Source organism: Lissotriton helveticus, chromosome 1_1, assembly GCF_964261635.1.
Source record: "Lissotriton helveticus chromosome 1_1, aLisHel1.1, whole genome shotgun sequence".
NCBI classification, from domain to species: Eukaryota; Metazoa; Chordata; class Amphibia; order Caudata; family Salamandridae; genus Lissotriton; species Lissotriton helveticus.
The window spans coordinates 367,619,809-367,641,553 of record NC_136057.1 but is presented as its reverse complement, the minus strand read 5'-3'; the positions used below and the strand labels follow the sequence as shown (position 1 = coordinate 367,641,553).

At 48.5% G+C, this 21,745-nt stretch overlaps 1 protein-coding gene across 1 annotated transcript in view; it reads right to left on the bottom strand.

The window, feature by feature from the left end:
• Positions 1-21,745, bottom strand: part of CACNA2D4 (calcium voltage-gated channel auxiliary subunit alpha2delta 4) — a 924,019-nt gene that overhangs the window by 127,253 nt on the left and 775,021 nt on the right. The window contains exon 27 of the mRNA XM_078673672.1: positions 7,740-7,801. Coding sequence (XP_078529798.1) covers positions 7,740-7,801 — 62 coding nt within the window. The remainder of the gene's footprint in view (positions 1-7,739; positions 7,802-21,745) is intronic.

Below are 21,745 nucleotides of genomic sequence, written 5' to 3'. Positions count from 1 at the left end.
AGTCCCACAGAGGCATCACGGAGGGAACAGGGGGAAACATGTGTGTGATGCCTTTCAAGAATCTATTTACAACAGGGGACTTGAAAAGAGAAGGCTGATCAGGAAGCCTTATGAAGGCTGAAATGGCTGAGAGGTAGCCTTTGATAGTGCCCAGAGCAGAGCCCTGCTGGGCCAGAGAAAGAAGGAAGAGGAGAACCTCTGAAAGGGGGGCAGAGAGTGATCAACAACCTTTGCTGTGCACCATGCCACAAATTTGTTCCACCTGCAGGCGTATACCAATTTTGTGGAGGGACGCCTGGCTACCAGAATCACATCACAGACTTCAGGAGGCAAGTCAAATGGTCTCAACTGCCACCGCTCAATCTCCACGCATGTAGGTGGAGACTGGACAGGTTCGGGTGGAGGAACATTCCCTGCTGCTGCGACAGAAGGTCCTCCTGAAGAAGCAGATGAATCGGGGGATCGACTAACATGCTGAGTAGCTCGGGATACCAGTATCTTCATGCCCAGACCAGAGCCACAAGGATGACTTGGGCCAAGTCTCGCCTGATCTTCTTCAGCACTCTGGGCAGAAGTGGTATAGGCGGAAAGGCGTACAAAAGACTGCAGCTCCACTCGCGACAAAAAGCGTCTCCGAGCGAGTTCCGCCTTGGAAATTCCAACGTGCAGAACTGATGAGATTGCGCTTCTCTTCGGTGGCGAATAGATCTAACCAAGGCTCACCCCACTGCTGATAGAGACCTTGCGCCACGTCCGAGCTCAGACGCCATTCGTGATCCATCATGCACCTGCGGCTGAGTTCATCCACCCTGGTGTTCAGGGAACCTGCCAGGTGTTGAACCACCAGGGTGATGCCCTGGTGTTCCAGCCATGTCCAGAGGCACAGAGCCTCCTGACAAAGGGTCCACGACCCCACGCCGCCCTGTTTGTTGCAGTACCACATGTCGGTGGTGTTGTCCGTGAACACCTGCACTACACTTCCCCGGACAGAGGGAAGGAATGCCTTCAGTGCAAGACGGATCGCCCGCAGTTCCAGAAGATTGATATGGAGCCGGGACTCCGCCGGAGACAGGAGGCCTCTGATCTCCGCCTCTCCCATGTGGCCCCCCATCCCAGGAGAGACGCATCTGTCACTACTACATGCTTCGGTTGGGGTAGGGAGAGGGATCTGCCGATGACCCAATCGCGATTCGTGAGCCACCACTGCAACTGACACGCAGTGCCCTCCGACATCAGGACGTGGTCGGTCAGGTTGCCCTGATGCTGTGCCCACTGAAACTTCAAGTCCCACTGCAAAGTCCGCATCCGCCACCTGGTGTGATGCACCAGAAGGATGCAGGAGGCCATCAGCCCGAGGAGCCGCTTAGTCAACCTGACCGAAACTCGGGATAAAGGCTGAAAGATCGGAATCAGAGCCTGAATATCCTGAACCCGCTGTTCGGGGGATAAACCGGAAACTGCGCCGAGTCCAGAACTGCTCCGATGAAGAGGAGCTTCTGAGAGGGATACAGGTGTGGCTTCGGCACATTGATGGAGAACCCCAGCGAGTGCAGGAGGTCGGCTGTAGTCTGGAGGTGGGAGACGACTGTTTGGGGCAAGCCCGCCTTCAACAACCAGTCGTCGAGATAGGGGAAGACTGAAACCCTTGATCAGTGCAGATGAGCTGCGACCACCGCCACCACTTTCGTGAACACCCGAGGGGCGCTGGAAAGGCCGAAGGGGAGCACCATAAACTGAAAGGGCTCGTGGCCTACCGTGAACCGCAGGTAGCGCCGGTGGGCCGGCAGGACGGGGATGTGGAAATATGCGTCCTGCAAGTCCAACGCCACCATCCAGTCGTTAGGGTCCAGGGCAGCTAGAACCTGAGCTAAAGTCAGCATCTTGAACTTCTCCTTCCAGAGGAAGCCGTTGACGCTCCGGAGATCCAAGATAGGGTGTAGGCCTCCTTTGCCCTTCTTGAGTACCAGAAAGTAGTGGGAATAGCAACCACGTCCTACTTCTGGCCCAGGAACGCGCTCGATGGTCCCCTTGGCCAAGAGGGGCATAACTTCCTCCTGCAGAAGTTGCAAGTGATCCCCCAACATGCGGTGGCATGGCTGGAGGGGTCACCTCGAAGGGGAGGGAGTAGCCTCTTTGGATGATTTGCAGCACCCACCTGTCCGATGTGATGGAGCGCCAGTGGAGGAGGTGATGAGGACCCTGCCCCCCACAGGCGTCGAATGGGCCTGAAAGCTCGGACTAGGAAGGCTTTGAGGCAGATGCTGTGGGAGCGGATGTGGACGGGCCTTGCCGTTGTCTCCCGGCACTGGCCAGACAGGCCCAATGACTTGGCCGTAGCCCTGGAGTCCTTGAAACGCTCAAGCGCTAAAGAGGCGACGGCCATCAAAGGGCATGTCCATGAGCGTGACCTGGACATCGCCCGAGAAATTGGCAGTCCTCAGCCAGGCGTGGCCGCGAACCGCCACCATCGTGGAAATTGCCTTTCCCAGCGAGCCCGTGGTATCCAGTCCACACCTGATAGAGTAACGTGCCGCATCCCACCCCTCCGCAAGGGCTTGGGCGAGCCGGGTCCGGGCCTCCACCGGGCACTGGGGCAGCACGTTCGCAACAAGGAGTGGGTATAATGGCCCAAAAGGCAAGCGGTGTTGATAGACCGCAACCCCAAACTCAGTGAGGAGAACAGTTTCTTGATGGACTGATCAAACCTTTTGGATTACTGATCCGGGGGAGCGGTCGGGAATGTGGTCTGGGACGTAGATGCCTGGATCACCAGGCTCTCGGGTGGGGTGTACGGACAGAAAGTTAGGGTCGCCCAGAGCCGGGCGGTGGCGTCGGGCCACGTTCCGATCCACAGGGGGTACTGTGGAGGCCTTGGATCAGGTGCCCATCAGAACGTCCATGAGGGCTTCATTGAACGGCAGCAGAGGCTCCGAGGAGCTTACTGGTGGCTGAAGCACCTCAGTGAGGAGGTTAGTCCTCATGGCCACAGCAGGGAGCTCAAGAGCCAAGGCCTTGGCCGCCCTGCGCAACACCACACCATAGGTAGCAGCCTCCTCCGTAGCCACGGAGGGAGGAGAGATGAATCCAATGTCGGGCGAAGTGTCCAAACCACTGGCCTCCCCTAGCTCATCTGCCCAGTCCTGGCTCAACTGGCACAGCTGTACCAGAGGGTCCTCAAACCCCTCCCAGTCCTCCCCTTCATCCATGTCCTGGTATACAGGCTGGAATGACGGAGCCGGGTCGTAGGTGAAAGCCTCCCCCCTATCGACGCTGGAGACGGCGCCCAGCGGTGCCGGTCCGACGCCAGACCCGGACTGAAACTGGGGCCGACTTTGTCCGAGTATGGCGCCGGGAGCGACACCAGCGGGGTCTGCGCCAGCGGAGGAGTCGTAAGGTCAACTGGTGTCGACCGGGATCTGGGCACGGATCCCACGGGGGCCATCGGCGTCGGGAACGAAGTCGCTGACGGCACCCGTGCCGAGGCACCCGACGGCGCCGGGGCCGGAGCTACCGGCCCGCCGAGGCCCCCAGTCGGGTCTGCGGGGCCCGAAGGCACGCCAGCAGGCCTCAACGGAGGGAAGTGAGTCCTCATGGCAATGAGGAAGTCACAAATCTCCTCCGGCGTCGCTCGCAGGCCAGGGACTGCTGGGTATGAGCCTGAAGGCGGCACTTGCGGCTCCGACGGAGCCGCGTGGGCGGTGTCGCCCGCACCCTCGGCCACGTTGCACGAGGGGAGTCTGAAGAGCGATGTTGCCTCTTCGACTTCTTAGAGTGTCTCGACTTACAAGAGGACTTGGAGCCCGACGAGTGATGACGATGACTCGTCGAGCGGCGACTGCGGAGCCGACTGCCAGATCTCGAGATACTTGCGAGACCACTCCCGCCTAGCTTTCGAAGTCAAGACCCGGCAGTTGGGGCATGACTTGTCTTTGTGGTCGGCCAGAGGCAGTAGAGACACCGATGGTGGGGGTCGGTCACCGACATCAGGCGGTGACAGGCGTCGCATGGCTTGAATCCAGGCATCCCTACGGCACCAGGAGTCGAAGTCGACTCGAAAAGGAGATCCAAAACAGATCAAAAAGTTAGTAAAAAAATGACTAAGAGTACTGCTCTTCCCGGATCTGAGCTAGCTGGCGCGGATAAAAGAAGAACTGGGTCAGGTAACAGGCACTCACTTGATCTTGGAAGATTCAGTGGTAGAATATGATAACACGACAGGGTTGCAAGTTATTTTAGAAAATTAAGGGGTACAGCAGGATGAGGAGCTAAGGCTTTATACCATGGTGGAATGGGATGAGGGGATGGTGGGTTGCTTCAATGTCAGATGTTGATGGAGTGATATGGACTCATTCCACCATACACCTCTGGCAGGTTTAATGGGATAAAACAATAAGGAATAATTCCACTGGCAGCATCCTGTACCTAGTAGGTGATGGGGCAACAGGTGCTCACTACCCTCTGTAAGTTCCTGTGGTGTCACAAACAAACAGTGGAGAGAGGGTCAAAGGGATTCAAAATTTAAAGACCCGAGCCTGGTTCATATCTCCAGCTACGCTACATGTACAACACAAAAGAACACAGGGGGTCTGTATGCCAGCTAATCTAGTTTGGTGGCCCAGCCAGATTAGCTGGCATACAGACCCCTGTGTTCTTTTGTGTGGTACAGTTCCTGTGGTGTTACCGGATGGCTGGTAGCTGCTTACACAATGGTACAAGGCCATGGGTGGAATCAGATCATATGAGAGGGGCACACTGGATTGCGGAAGTTTCTATACTGTAGACGTTTTAGGCGAGAGATAACATGATTCGATGTTTGGGATTTGCTCATGATTGTACGTTTCATGAAGTTCAACCAGATGAAGTGAGAGAGATTTATTCTACTGACTGGCCATTTTTCCCTGCGGTTTTTATTCTCTATATACAAAGCGCATTTTGCTTCCCCTAATCAAGAGGCATAGTATCATTGTCTTTAGGGTAGCATCTAGTACACTGCTTCACCCTAATGATGATGAGTCTATTTTTCATTTAGGTTCTTTCTTGAAAACTGCAGTCCGAGCTCACCTCTCGATGAACACTGTCTAGTTTTGGTCTTCTACTCAAACAGCTCTTTTTCACGCATGGCTGTCCTGTTATGGCTGTCATGTCCTGGATCTTAAATATGTCTTTTTAAGAATGGAATGTTTTAACTATTTATTGGTTTTATTGCACGTTGTATGTGGTTTTTATTTTGTTTTAATGGACTTTTATGGATACTTTTGTACCTGAATAAAGATGAAATTGAGTTGAATTGACTGCCCAATTGGTCATATTGCGGGTTGAGCTAAAATGGCCGCCACCAGCGCAAACAAAATGCAGGAGAGAATTTCTAGAGACCGCCAACCCTAATGTCATCAGCTAAAGAGCATCGAGTCATACTGAGCAGGGAATGCACTGCTACACCACCCAGATAAATTATTTACAGTGACCATGAATGCGTTTTACATGCTGAGTTAGAATCCATGTCAGCCTGGGAAAACCTGTATCCTGACCTAGATACCTACATCTACTTTCTCTTCCTTGCTTCTTCAACAAATTATTGATAGGATCTTTCTAATATGTACTTACGGATACACTTGGCCCAGTGTCCCGTAAGCACTGCTGCAGGACTTTGTATAGGCCATAGTATTCTAAGAAACACATTCAATGCTTATTGGAAATAAATGAAGCTCTTTATACAAAACAGCAGCATTTCTGTCTCATTGTTAACCACTCTTAAGTACAAATCTTTGAAGTGAATATCATTTATGGGATATTATTGGTAGGATCTTTCTAATATGTACTTACGGACACACTTGGCCCTGTGTCCCGTAAGGACTTCTGCAGGACTTTGTATAGGTCATAGTATTCTAAGAAACACATGCTTATTGGAAATAAACGAAGCTCTTTATCCAGAAAAAGCTGCCTTTCTGTCTCCTTGTTCATTAATAGAACATTAATAACAACTGTTATGTACACATCTTTGAAGTGCATATCATTAATGGGGCAATAGATCTATTGTTATTGGTTGCAGTAGTTATTATAGTTCAACTAGTGGTAAAAATGTCGCTGTTATAAGCATGGCTATTTTTATTATTTTTATCTTTATACTGTTTTAATATCATTTTAGTTTTGTTGTTTTTATTGTGACATTGTCAATTCCTTAAAGAAAGAGTTTCCAGTGCATTGCCACACCCCCCAGGATCCTGCAACAAATGGGAAGAGCTTCCACAGCAATCATTTTACATACAATAAAAAAAGGAATATTGCAACTTTATTTACATTCACGAATACTCCACAGATGCCAATCAAATTTCGGTACTGTGTATGCAGACAGGGAGAGATAGTTGGGTACAGCCTGCTTTCTACCGACGGCAACAGAGAACCGTAATAATTCCACTGACTGACTGAGTGTAGAGAGCGCCAATAACAACCAGCATAGTCCAAGGCACAAGGAGTTATAAGGCTATTGGCATATTTCACCCACTAGGGGTAGAATGTTCTAAATTAAAAAGGGGAGGAACAGAAAGACAAGCATTGGAATGTTAGAGCCCTGGGCTCCTACAGGCCATTATTAGCCCTGAGTCACTTCATTGTCTTCAGTGGAGCTCCTAGCATAGAGGCGCTATAATTATTCATTCACAGATTCCTTGTTAGTCATTCGTGTATGATTCTTTTATCTCTTCACCTCGGCTCTGGAAAGAACTCCACGTAACCCAAAGAGTTCCTCTTGAATCTCACAGTCCATAAGAAACTTTGGGGCATATTATCAAGAACAGGCGATAAAATTATCGCCACGTTATCGGCAGGAAACTGCCGCTAAAGCGGCGATAATGGGCTTGATACTATGCCCTTGTGAATTCCCATATCAGCCAAGGTTAACACCAGAACCTGGGCTGCTATGGAAATTCTCATGGACATATTATCAAGCCCATTATCGCCGCTTTAGCGCCAGTTTCCTGCCGATAAAGTGGCGATAATTTTATCGCCTGTTCTTGATAATATGGCCCATAATTTGGATGTATGTCAGTACAACGCGATCTTTTAGATCGCAGTACTTGACAACGCTGCCATTACTACGCAAGTCGTTACAACGACTTGCGTTGGAGGGAGCGGATTGTGGAATATTATAATTTTATATTCCAACACCAGTCCACGTAACAGTAGGGAAGGTCTTGGAATATAAAATTACAATATTCCTTAACCAACAGCGCCATCCAGCGCAAGTCGTTGTAATGGCAGCGTTGTTAAGGTAGTGCGGTGAAAAACACCGCGTTGTAAACGATGTCCCCCCCATAATTTCCTTCCTTCTCGCACAATTATGAATGTGTTGCCTCTTTCCCAGTGCTTCCGTCCATCCAAACACTCCGATCGCTCATCCAGTCCTATAATTCGTTCATCCAGCCCTTCCATTCATTCACCCACTCACCCTTTCCATCACATGAATTCTTCTGCATACTGCTCTACGCTATTTCTTCCTCTTTCTTCTGGTATCCTTTTATCGATTCGTACTCTTTTGTTAATTCTTCTTTTCTCTGTCATTGTTTCTACTGCTCTTCTATCATTCTCCTAAATCATTCTCCCATTCGTCCGTTATTTTCCCTATGTATTTATATATGCATGTGTGCATTCACTCTCTCGCTGCTGCATTTCTTCTTTCATTCATTCATTCATTTCAACACAATCATCCACTCACTATGTCGCCGCAGGTTTTGTACCCCTACCTGTCTCGTCGCCGTCCAAAATTTGCGTTGCAGCAGCTCCAGCTTAATCTGCACACCGACAGCTGTGGGAAAAAGAGATGAGTGGTGGGGAGGGTGGGGGAGTGAAGATGGGAGGGTGGGGAAAAGAGAGAGTAAGAAATGCTGTTAGACACTTGGGTTCTGCAAAAACAATTAGAAACATCACAACTTGCGTCTGGTGTTAATGAGAAGCAGATGCGTGAGTCAGTCAAAGGTGCCTCTGGTTCAAGCGCCACACGGAGTTGGGTGCGTGGGGGCGGAAGTGACGAGTGGCGCGTCAGAGGACTGACGCAGTGAATGATGCAGGCCGAATCAGGTGTCTTACGCTTTAACGCCAGCTTTCACACTTGTTCAAATTGTGTAATTCTGTGGAGCTCTTTTCTGCACTAGACTGCACCCAAGTCCCCACGACATCTGGCAAAGCCAGAAGCGCCTCGAAACGTTCTACATGCTGCAGCGGCTACAGAAATGTACCCGTTCCTCTCAGAAAAGGGGCAAGAAGGTGCAGCCATGGCGAAGTTTGGTCATTGCACTGCGAAATCAGAAATTCAGGCAGAACTGCGAGGATTTCGTTTCGCATGCAATGAAATCTCACATAATGTGTCTTAAATGAAAATACGTATTGGCGAGGAGCATTTTATTGTCATGACATGGCTCTAACAGACCACAGTATTTGGGTAACGCAAGATGTGTGTAAACTGTACAGAAAAAAACATATTTTACATGAATAATTAAAGGGTCCCCACAGTAGATAGAAAGTAAATCATATATGGGAGAGACATCCAATGTACACAGTTTCATGTATATGGGTACAAGGAGAAGTGTCCTTTTTCCAAGGCTCTGAGCAATATTTAATAGTGGGAATACATTACTTCCAATTTTTAGCTCTTGGGTGTAGAATAACTCCAAAACAGTAAAAATAATAGATCTTCTGATTTAATAGCAAGTCATTAAGTAGCCAGTATGACAGGCTTCCTGCTGTGCGATTACAGTCACTCATGGGGCTAGTGTGACGTGTAGCCTGCTGTGCATAGACAGCAATTTGTGTGGATAGTATGACGTATAAATAATCAACAGGAGAGAAAGGGTCAATAGGCCACTCTTATACCCCTTTTGAAATACTGAATCCAAATCAACAGAAGAGTGACTAAAAACAAAAAAAACATAAAAAGGAGGAGGTAAAGACCTTCAATTACTGCCACCAAAGCATGAGTTCGAGAAAAAGAAAAGGAAAGAACAATAAGATAGGTTTTGCAGACGGAGTGCAGAAAAAGAACCCTCAGGCACCAACTGAAAGTCGGTTGCCAGTTGTCTTCATTGGGTTCTTGCTTTGAATACGTGAAGTAATATCCAAAAGTGGTGAAAAGTGAGTTAAAAGGAGTATGGACTACTCCCCAAAATAGAATGATTCATTTAATAAAGGGGTAGTTCCAACTCCATTAAAAACATAAGTGAGGAGAAGGAGCTTAGCGCGCACCCAAGATGGCCGCGTGAGCTCAGAGCTCCCGGACCTTCGCCACCTCCACCGATCATCCTGTATCTTTCCTGATTTAGACGACGGGCTTTTGTGATCGTGACCTGGCTGATCATTTATCCGTTTCCAGATTGCGATTTGGTCCCCGGGAACCGAAGATACGGACTTTTGAACATTTCTGGCCTGCTCCATGGTACTGCCCCGGGCTTGCCTTCTCTGCCAGCCGGGTGGTAATCGAATAACAACGGCCCAGGCGAGGCTCCTATGCCCGATCTTCTACTTTCAGTTTCGATTCCTGTGGTCTGGCCTCATTGACTTTGCCTTGGTCGCCCTGGTCGCTTGTTTCTTTCACTACCACGTCATCGTTTGGTGATCTGGACTTTCGCTGCTCTTTGATCAGTGGCTGGCCCTCCACCTATTCTCCGAATTGATCCGGGCGAATAGAGTGTCGCCATTTTTACTAGGTCTCAGAATACCCTCCGGGGCGCACGACCTAAAATGACTACCAAGCCCGAGGCGGAGAGGCGCAAGACCAGACCGGCAACTCGGGGAGGTCCTGTGCAGTCCAACGTTATGGATCGCTATACCCTCACTAAGGGCTCTCCGAGTGGTATGACTAAACCCCCGGCCACCTTTGGGGATGACTCCCTGTTGGATGAAGAACCGTCGTTGAAGGACGTCATGGGCGCCATTGCTGGGATGAAGGCCGCATTGGGACAACAATATGAGGCCCTGACTCACAAGCTGGACACGGTTGCTATAGATGTTACTCTGATCAGGGCAGACCTCGGAAAGACTAACGAGAAGGTCAAATCCCTTGACCTTAAGACATCCAGTCTTGTCGCCGACGTCTCTGAATTACAGACGGAGGTCGGTAATTTGAGATCCGCCCGTGACTACCTCTCTCGACGCTTGGACGATTTTGAAGGCCGCGCACGGCGGAACAACGTCCGGTTGGTTGGTGTCCCGGAGACGACGGACTCGTCAGCGGTAGACCTACTGGTGGAGGACCTTGTCCTGAATCACCTAGCGCCCAAGGGCCTGAGCAAGTTTTTCGCAGTGGAACGGGCCCACCGAATCCCGAGTGGCCCGCCCAAGCTGGGAGCTTCTCCGCGCCCCATCATTGCGCGGATCTTTAACTTTCGTGACAGAGATGCGATCCTGCAGGCGTCCCGCACATCGGGCCCTACGAAATATGAAAACGCCGCGATCAGCTTCTACCCGGACTTCACCCAACAGGTTCAGAGGCAACGACTGGGATTTCAAGGGGTGAAGAAGAGAATGAGAGACAGAGCCATGAAATATGCCATGCTTTTCCCGGCTCGACTGCGTGTGGTTCACAATGATAGAACGTTTTTCTTTGACCATCCTGGAGCTGCTAGTGACTGGTTGGACTCGTTGCCCCCTGGACAGGAACAATTTGATCATTCGGAACACTCCGGTGGAGCGGAGGGCGGCCTGATGGAGCAGGAATAGGGAGTGAATCGGCTCCTGGACCAACGTATTGACTTTCGGCAGTGGTTTGATGCTATGCTACTATTGTCCGCTATTGTGTTGTCTTAATGGGGTGTGGGAGGGGGTCGGGTGTGTCTTCCTCCTCTGGGGTTCTTTTCGTAGATTAGTTGTATGTTAGGGCGACAGGCACACTGCAAGTTGGGGTGGCTTTTGAGTCTCACGCAGGGGTGCGGGGTGGGGGGTATAATGTTGGTTTGGGGGGTTGGGGGGTTCAAGTTTAGGGTTTTATGTTTTATTCAAGGCATAGTACTGACGATCTCCTGTGTTGCAGTGTCGCGGCAGGTGTGGGGGGGGACCTGGGGTGGATGTTGGGATGGGGGATAGGGGACTACGCATTCTGTGTTGGAACGTAAATGGGTTGGGAGACAGAATTAAACGGGGGGTGGTTTTACAGTTGCTACGACGCTTGTCTCCTGATGTGGTTTTGCTTCAAGAAACGCACTTGCTTGGTAATACGTGCCACGCCATGAATAGGCGTGGATACCGTCTCATGGCCCACTCGGGTTTCACTTCCGGCTCCAGAGGGGTGGGCATTCTGGTTCGGACCTCCCTCCCCCTTGCTATTGATGACGTTATACTTGATGATAGGGGGCGTTATGCCGCTATTGTAGGGCGCTGGGAAGGGAGGGTGATTACTTTACTCTCGGTTTACATACCACCAGGCCTTCAAACTACGACCTATGCTGATTTGGGAAAAGTGATCCTGGGAGTGCCCGAGGGTGTACTTGTAGCAGGGGGGGATTTCAACTCAGTAGTGTCTGGAATGTATGATCGTCACCCTCCCCGTGTCCTCGCTAGATCTCAATCCTGGCTGGGGGATTTCCTGGAGGCAATGGGGCTAACCGATTGCTGGCGTTTACATCATCCTGGGCAACGGCAGTATACTTTTCACTCCGGGGCCCATGGCAGCCTTTCGAGATTAGATTATGTTTTGATGCCCTCTTCCCAGGCTTCCCTCATAGGGGAGGTGAAACATCTTGCCAGGGGTATTTCGGATCACTCCCCGCTGTGGTTAGTTGTAAACGCTCGTCTGGGGTCGGGAGGTCGGATTGCCCCGATTAACCCATGGTACCTCCGTGATCCTAAGATTAGAGTGGAATTACTTAAAGCGATCGATCATTACTTTGCTGAAAATGTGGGTTCAGTGTCCTCTTCTGTCTCCTTGTGGGAGGCGTATAAAACTGTCATTCGGGGACAAGCCCTCTCATCGATTGGCAATGTTAAGAGGTGTAAGCGGGAAGAGGTTGTCCGTCTTGAGACTGAACTTACCATCCTTGAGGGAGAGTTGGACTCTGGAGCCTCCCCTGAGAAGCTGCACTTGTTAGACCTAAAACAGCACGAATATAGAGCACTTGTGACTGACGCTGCGAAAGAGATGGGTCGTGAACAGCACGGGCGTCTGTATGATGTGGGAGATAAGGCTGGGAAGTTGCTTGCTTGGTTGGATAGGAGAGAATGCACGAGTCGAGTTATCCCCGTCATAGTTGATGTGAATGGTGAGAGTATCACTGACCCTGCTGGGATCGTGGCGCGGTTCGCCGATTATTTTCGGGTAGTGTACTCCCCTGTGTCCGATCGACCAGAGCAGGACTCCCGCGTGCTTCTCCGCGATATCTCGCTGCCATGCTTGTCTGACCCGGAGCGGGACCTACTGGAAGCTCCGCTCACGGTTGATGAAATTGCGACCGCTATCCGATCGATTCGCTCCGGGAAGGCCTCGGGCCCTAATGGACTCCCCATCGAGCTTTACAAGCTCCGTCCCGACGTACTGGCGCCGTATTTGCGATCGATGTTCTTGGAATCCCTAGAGAAAGGGTCTCTTCCTCCTGATCAAAGGCTGGCCTCCATAGTGGTTATCCATAAGGAGGGAAAGCCGCGTGACCGCTGCGAATCTTTCAGACCTATTTCCCTGATCAATGTTGAACCTAAGATCCTGGCCAAAGTTCTTGCTACTCGTTTGATATCTGTTATAGGAGATCTTGTTCACCCGGACCAATCCGGTTTTATACCACATCGCAATACGGCACTTAATCTTCGGCGCCTCCATGGAGTCCTAGCGCGAGCCGGGACTCTGCGGGAGTCGGCCATCTTGGCGTCCCTAGACGCCACTATGGCGTTTGATACGCTTGAGTGGCCTTATCTTTGGGCGGTCCTTTCTAAATTCGGTTTTGGACCTGCCTTTATCCGTGGGGTGCAGCTGCTTTATGCCGGCCCTTTAGCCCAGGTAGTGGTGAATGGGCGTGTTTCGGCCTCCTTTGCGCTTGGTAGGGGTACACGCCAGGGCTGTCCTCTGTCCCCACTTCTGTTTGCTCTTGCCCTAGAGCCATTGGCGGCTTGGTTGAGATGGGAACCATCCTTGAAAGGTATTAGATGGTCTCCGGAATTTGAAGACCGTATATCTCTGTACGCGGATGATATACTCTTATACCTTACGTCGCCCCGGAAGTCGTTGATCGTCCTTTTCGACGTTTTGACTTCTTTCAGTAAAAATTCCGGTCTCGTCATCAATTGGTCAAAATCTTGCGTTTATGTTCTTTCCGGCGATGCTCCCCTCTTGCCAAGTGGATGTCCTATTTCGGTGGTCCTCGAAGGATTCAAATATCTGGGAATCTTTGTTACCCTAGACCCCACGCTTCGTTACGAGCGCAATTTGTTGCCCCCTCTCCGACGTCTTCGGGCGGATATAGAAACGTGGAACAGACTCCCTCTCTCTCCCCTGGGACGAGCGGTGTTGTTTAAGATGATGTCGCTCCCCCGATTTCTTTATGCGCTTCAAAACACACTTGACGTAGTACCAGCCGGGTATTTCCGGGAGATTGAATGTCTACAGCGACAGTTGATATGGGGGGGCCGTTCTCGTATTGCCCTTTCGAAGCTCACGCTCCCTTGGTATGATGGCGGCATCGCACTCCCGGACATCCGTCGCTATTATTGGGCCTCTCAGTTAGGGGCCATCAACCACGGCACCTATGCTCATTCACTAAACCCGGCCTTTGCGATGGATAAATGGTTGCTGCCCGGCGGCGATTACAACAGGGCTCTATACGCGACGTCAGCCAGTAGATCTCTTACGGGTCCCACTAAAACAGCGGTGCAGGTGTGGTATCGGGCTACGGCGGCCACAGGATGGGCTGACAGACCGACCCGGGCTACTCCACTCTATGCCTCGGATAAACTTGGCTCCCTTTGGCAATCGAAGGGATTCGATCGGTGGGACATGATAGGGATCAGCAGGGTCGATGATGTGTGGGTCAAGGGTAGGATCAAAACATTTGAGGAATTGAAAGTTGAATATGGATTGAATGATAGGGAATCCTTTCGGTATGCGCAAGTCCGGCACGCAGTCTTGTCTGTTTTTCCCCGCGGCTCGGACGTGCCGGAAGCATCCCCGCTTGAAGATAGGATACTAGATGGGCATGTCCCTGATAGCACTATCTCACTCATTTATAAAAAACTGATTAATACTAGGATTGACTTATTGGAAGGCCTCCGAGGGTTGTGGACCGGTGATGGTCTGGAGCTCGATGATGAAGACTGGCAGGCCGCGATCTCTTCCCCGAAAGAGGTGGCTATCCCGGCACACCTTCGGTTTGTCCAACTCAAAATTCTGCATAGGGTGTATGTGACTGGTCCGCGTCTGGTGCGAATGGGATTCTCCACGGATGGATTGTGCAGGCGTGGATGCGGTATGGTGGCCACATTTCTCCATATGATTTGGGAATGTCCGGCTGTGCTGAGCTATTGGAATTGCGTGCATGCGGTAATGAGTGAGGTTACGGGTGTGCGGCTGATGCCTGAAGCGCGGAGGTGCTTGCTGAACGTCTGGGAGCCGAATGATTACAATCTGGCGCAGCTTCGATGGGCGACCTTGGGTAACATGATCGCCAAGCGTGACATTGCCCAGCTATGGGGCGCCCAGAGACCTCCGACAGTCTTACTGTGGAAACAAAACATGGATTGGTGCATGTTTCAAGAAAAAACGGTTTATGTTTCCCGTGGCACACCTGGCAAATGGGGGAAAATCTGGACTCAGTGGAACACATACCGTGGTGATATATGTACTCCCCCCATATCGGATTGTGATATTGACTTGTCTTCCTCCCAACCTGATGTTTCCTCCGCAGGATTATAGATGTTTTGTATACTTCTGGTCTCCTTTGCCCCCCCCCCCCCTTGATTTACTGGTTGCAACGATATCTGATTTACGTTTGTACCCCCCCCCCATGAGCCGAATGGTGACACAAGTCTATTGTAATGCCTTGCTATGTTTTGTTTTTCTGTTTTCTTGTTTTTACTTTCAATAAAAAGTTTCAACAAAAAAAAAAAAAACATAAGTGAGAGGCGGACATAAAAATGGTTGTGTTAATTTGAACCAAAAAGTCCTATACATAAAAATACAAAGGTCGACATGCTTCTGCTATGGTGAGCCAATAGTCAGCTCAGCATTCGTCAGGACCATACAAATCCTCGCCTCGTGGATAGCGCAGGCTAAGGCGCCAAATCCACCTGGGGCGGGAAGGACATAAAGATTACAAACTTGTGTGTAACCGGTGCACAGGAACTTCCTCGTGCAACCCCTCCAGTGCGTAAGGGATGAAGAATTCAAAAGTATCAGGAGCAGTTCCCCATGGGCTCGTGGCAGGGGAAAATCTTCACGCCCGGAACATTTCTTTCCCGGCGACTGCCCTCCGAGGAACCTAATCTGTTCACATCCACGGAAACGTGCATGTGAACGGATTAGGTTCCTCGGAGGGCAGTCGCCGGGAGGGGTTGCACGAGGAAGTTCCTGTGCACCGGTTACACACAAGTTTGTAATCTTTATGTCCTTCCCGCCCCAGGTGGATTTGGAGCCTTAGCGTGCGCTATCCACGAGGCGAGGATTTGTATGGTCCTGATGAATGCTGAGCTGACTATTGGCTCACCATAGCAGAAACATGTCGACCTTTGTAGTTTTATGTATAGAACTTTTTGGTTCAAATTAACACAACCATTTTTATGTCCGCCTCTCACTTATGTTTTTAATGGAGTTGGAACTACCCCTTTATTAAATGAATCATTCTATTTTGGGGAGTAGTCCATACTCCTTTTAACTCACTTTTCACCACTTTTGGCTATTACTTCACGTATTCAAAGCAAGAACCCAATGAAGACAACTGGCAAGCGACTTTCAGTTGGTGCCTGAGGGTTCTTTTTCTGCACTGCGTCTGCAAAACCTATCTTATTGTTCTTTCCTTTTCTTTTTCTCGAACTCATGCTTTGGTGGCATTGATTGAAGGTCTTTACCTCCTCATTTTTATGTGTGTTTTTTAGTTTTTAGTCACTCTTCTGTTGATTTGGAGATAGTATGACGTAGTCTAGCTGTGCATAGACAGCAATTCGAGTGGCTAGTATGACAGAGTCCAGCTGTGCGTAGACAGCAATTCGTGTGGATAGTATGACGTAGTCTAGCTGTGCATAGACAGCAATTCGAGTGGCTAGTATGACAGAGTCCAGCTGTGCATAGACAGCAATTCGTGTGGATTGTATGACGCAGTCTGGCTGTGCATGGACAGCTATTCGTGTGGAGAGCATGACGTAGTTTAGCTGTGCATAGACAGCAATTCGTGTGGATTGTATGACGTAGTCTAGCTGTGCATAGACAGCAATTCGAGTGGATAGTATGACGTAGTCTAGCTGTGCATAGACAGCAATTCGAGTAGCTAGTATGACAGAGTCCAGCTGTGCATAGACAGCAATTCGTGTGGATTGTATGACGCAGTCTGGCTGTGCATGGACAGCAATTCATGTGGAGAGCATGACGTAGTTTAGCTGTGCATAGACAGCAATTCGTGTGAATTGTATGACGCAGTCTGGCTGTGCATGGACAGCAATTCATGTGGCGAGCATGACGTAGTTTAGCTGTGCATAGACAGCAATTCGTGTGGATTGTATGACACAGTCTGGCTGTGCATGGACAGCAATTCGTGTGGAGAGCATGACGTAGTTTAGCTGTGCATAGACAGCAATTCGTGTGGATTGTATGACGTAGTCTAGCTGTGCATAGACAGCAATTCGAGTGGATAGTATGACGTAGTCTAGCTGTGCATAGACAGCAATTTGTGTGGATTATATGGCGCAGTCTGGCAGTGCATAAACAGCAATTAGTGTGGATAGTATGACGTAGTCTAGCTGTGCATAGACACCAATTCGTGCGGATGGTGTGACGTAGTCTGGCAGTGCATAAACAGCAATTAGTGTGGACAGTATGCAATAGTCTAGTTGTGCATAGACAGCAATTCGTATGGATTGTGTAGGTAGTCTATCTGTGCATAGACAGCAATTTGTGTGGATAGTATGACGTAGTCTGGAAGTTCACAGACAGCAATTCATGCGGATAGTATGATGTAGTCTGGCTGTGCACAGAGAGCAAGTTGTGTGGATAGTATGACGTAGTCTAGCTGTGCATAAACAGCAATTCATTTGGGGTGTATCACGTAGTCTGGAAGTGTACAGACAGCAATTCATGTTGATAGTATGATGTTGTCTGGCTCTGCACAGACGGCAAGCCATGTGGATATTATGACGTAGTCTACCTGTGCATAGACAGCAATTTGTGTGGATAGTATGATGTAGTCTGCAAATGCACAGACAACAATTTATGAGAATAGTATGGTGTAGTCTAGCTGTGCATAAACAGCAATTGGTGTTTATGCACCAATTGCCGTCACCCTGCCGTCACCTACCAAGCCGGACCTTGGGCAGATTTTCCCCTCGTCTCAACGTCTTATCTTTCTCCTACCCCTTAACCCTATCCCCTTACCCCTCTTTGCTCCATTCACCTTGTCCCCTATGTTCTTTAAATGCTTTTCTTTCTACTTATGTAACTTTTAACCGATGATAAGTGCAACATTATTGTTCCTCTTGTAAAGCACTCTGATTCCTTCTGGTCTAGCCAGCGCTATATAATAACTCTTAATTAAATATGTTCACATTTAGTACTCTTTCACTCTTTGTCTACTTCCCTAGCTCCTATCCCCTCTCCCCTGAATCTCTCCCCTTGCCTGCTAGTCTGCCTAGCCCCTTTCCTTTGTGCCCTTTGACTAAGCACTCCTTCTCCCCTTGTTGGGGAAAGATCCAATATTTATACTCTGGAGTCTCATTATACCCGCTGAGAGAGTCCACTGCGCCAAGGGAGCCACTCACAGCTGAGGTATGGTATGGCACCCCTTGTGAAAGCACTCCCTATCCCCATTTTGGGGAAGGATGCAGTATGTAGGCCTTGGAGTCTCAGAGACCCCTCTGAGAGAGTCCACTGCGTAAAGGGAGCCTCTCGCAACAGTGATAGGGAAGTGATACCACTTCCCCTGGGATCACAGCTTACTGGACATTGGACGTTGCTTTGACTCGTCTACCGGTTTGTGTCCCCGTCGCCCTTCCCCTCCTCTTTCCATGCGGTGTCTCTCACCCTCTCCTCCTCTTTCCCACCTTCTTTATCTGTCTACTTCCCCTGCTCCTCCCCCCTCCCCTGAATCTCTCCCCTTGCCTGCTTTTCCCCTTACGTATTTGTGCTTATTGTCTATCTCGACCTTACAAGTAACTATGATGCCATGCTCTAATAGCTGTGTATACTTTGTAACTATGTAACCTGTAACTATGATCTGATGCTCATGTAAAGCGCTCTGATACCTCCGGGTCTAGCCAGCGCTATATAAAACCTTTAAAATAAATAAAATAAATAAAGACGGTATGACGTAGTCTCTTTCTGTGCATTGACAGCAAGTCGTGTGGATAGTTTGACGTGGTCTCTTGCTGTGCACAGACAGCAATTCATGCGAACAGAATGATGTAGACTAGCTGGGCTTAGATTGCAATTCATGTGGATAGTATGACACGCAGGGCCATATGTGCAAACACATTTTCTCATAGACACAGATAGGGTAAAGCCCTTTGATACATCTGGCCCGTAGTCTTTTATGCACAGCAGCAATTCGTGTGAACATTATAGGATGTAGCCTGCTGTGCACAGAGATCAATTCGTGTTAATAGTATGACGTAGTCTGGCTGTGCACAGACAGCAAGTCACGTGGATAGTATGACGTAGTCTGGCGATGCAGAGACCGCAATTTGTGTGGATAGTATGACGTAGTTTCTTGCTGTGCATTGACAGCACTTCCTGTGGATAGTATGATATAGTATAGATATTTTTATCACAGCACCAGAAATAAATATCTCCCAATAAATAATTTATTAAATCAAAATCGCTTTTTATTAGTTTGGAAATGTACTAATTTCGTCGCCATCTGTTTGTCATTTCCGAAAAATATTTTTTGCCCCTATATATCAGATTTACTCTTTCGGTAAAGAGACCTTTATTGCAACATATCAAGGCGCTGTTGTCAGAAAAAACGCACCGTTGAGTCACCAAATATCAGCTAATTAATTATACTGAGCGAACTAACTGGACCCCCAAACATTAGCTTGTCATTAACTACTTTCTGCATCAGGCATAATAGGGTCATTTCCTGAATACTTGCTTCACTTCCCAAATAGCAACGTTCCTGTTTTGAGAGTAGACGAACGTCTCCCAAAACACGAGATTCTAATTTTTAGTAAACATACACATTTAGTCCAGAGTTTCAGATTCATAACCAGGGCCACTGGAATTATGCGGCAGGAGAGTGCCAAATTATGTGGCAGGGTCGATTAAATTATGCAGCAAGAAAAGGCAAATGATGCGGCATAATACCGCTCATTTTGCAATAGTATTACTTCATTTATTTGTCATTTTTAAACTTGGTTACACTGTCTGGGCATTGGTTACACCACATTAGTACCAATTTAACACCCAAATTTAGCAATAGGTGGCAGAAAGTTGTCCATTTCAGTTTTACAAAGGACCTTCCACCACGTGGCAACACGTGTCGCTGCATTTTTAGTAACTTTTGAACAATTTGAGCTTGAAGCAAAAAATTGTTGTTAAAATCTGCAGGTTATTCGGCAGAGGATGAATTATGTGGTAAATACGGCAAATGTATAATTATACAACAATCACTGCACAATTGCATAATTCCAGTGGTCCTGCTCATAACCTAGGAACAGTCTTGCTGCGCTCCTATATGGTTTCGAATGCCTAAGTACCACTATCATATGGCAGGCCCCGCTCATGCCAAGGTTCAATCTCACATTTTGTGCACCCTCTCCTACACCAGGTACCATGTGCAGTGCAGGGACCGGGTGATGCCCATGTACAGTTCATTAGGGTTCTGTAATTACATTTGCCAAAGCATCACCGTCAATATGCCAGGGTCATTTGGTGCCCAGGATTTAGTCTGCCTGCCACTGTATGGTCTCTTATGCCATAATACCACCATAAAAGGCCAGGGCCAGCTGAGGTTCAGGATCACCTTCAGAGCCCGTGCACAGTGCCATATACCATTGACAGCCAAATGTACCCATGTGCCACAGTCAGATGGCAGGACTAGCTTCATGCCCCATGTCAGCGTCAGGGTCAATTTATATTATCTGGTTCACAAAACCACCTCTAAAAGAAATGAAATTAAATTAAAAAAAATTAAACCAATATCAATAAAACAGCTAGACCAGCTCATGTCTGGGGGAGCTGGCATCGGGATGGGGGTGCCCCGAAATCGATCCCAGGATGCTTGTTTACGGTCCAGGGCCCATGAGGCACAGTGTCAAGACTGATATGCATATGGCTGAGTCTAAACTGGGGTGGCATGGTTAGCAAAAAACAATAGATTTAACCCAGGTCTCTTTACTTGGGTGAATGTTTGATTTGCTTTGCATTCCGTCCATCATCTGTGTCCCTTTCGCTTTTCCTGATAGAAGCACCAAGCAAAATATCAGGAGAAATGAAATCAAGACAGAAACATATATAGAGAAGTTTGATACAACCATGAGTTCTTCATGTTTATAGTACCAATGATTCAACTCGTACAGTGCAGGTGAAAAAAGCACATGACTTTATTTGCAAAGCATTTAATTTAGAAAAGGTTGTGAAGAATTTTTAGTGATGCTAAACTTGTCAAAAATGTTCTTGCTTGGGACACAATGAAATGGGCACCTCTGAGATACCTGTTTACCGTAACCAGCTATGCTGCATTATACTAATGTTTGGTTTACAGCCCTGAAGAAGGCTGTTTCATTCAAACACAATGGAAGCTGAAACAATAGTCAAGAGGATACTTCCCCCATACATAAAAAACCCTGCAGTATAGAAGAAAGTGCTATATTCCCTCAAACACAGAACTAAGGTGCAGCCCAAGGAGGCGAAGTGCAAACTATATTCACACACAGAGCTGCACTGGCTTCCTGTGAAACAAAGAATCCAGTTCAAATCACTCTGCTTGGTATTTAAGGCCTTGCATGGAATGGGTCCCACCTCTTTTCAAAGTAAATTTGTGTGGTATGTTCCTGCTCGAACATTACGCTCCTCTGGGGCAAAACTGATAAAAATCCCTAGATTTAAAAAAGTTAGAGCAGGTGGAAGATCTTTTGAGGTTGCTGCTGCAAAGCTCTGGAACACCCTGCCTTTTGAGCTGCGACAAATCAGTGACCTCTTGCTATTTAGAAGGGATTTAAAAACATGGTTATTTCCTAAGATCTAGTGGTGAGCTTCAGTAGGTTCTAAAGGAGGTATGCTATGTCAATTCACTATTAGCGGCAAGATGCCTGTCAGGTGATAGTGCGCTCTAGAAATGGTATAAATAAATAAATAAATACAGGACGTGTTCAGCATGGGAAGAAAAGTGCTAACTTTTCTCACACAAAGAACACAGGTTACCCACCCACAGAACACAGATGGCGCATCCTTATGGAACTCTATGCCGCCTATGCTAAGAATGATTCAAAACCACTTAAGCTTTTGGAAGCAATTAAAGACCTGGTTCTTCTCCTCTTAAGTCTGGCTTGCTTTTCTTTTTCACTGCTATCGTCCTACCTGTGTCTAGCCACTGGGAAGCCCCTCCTGGGGTCAGCTGTGCATAAGAAATCATTCTAA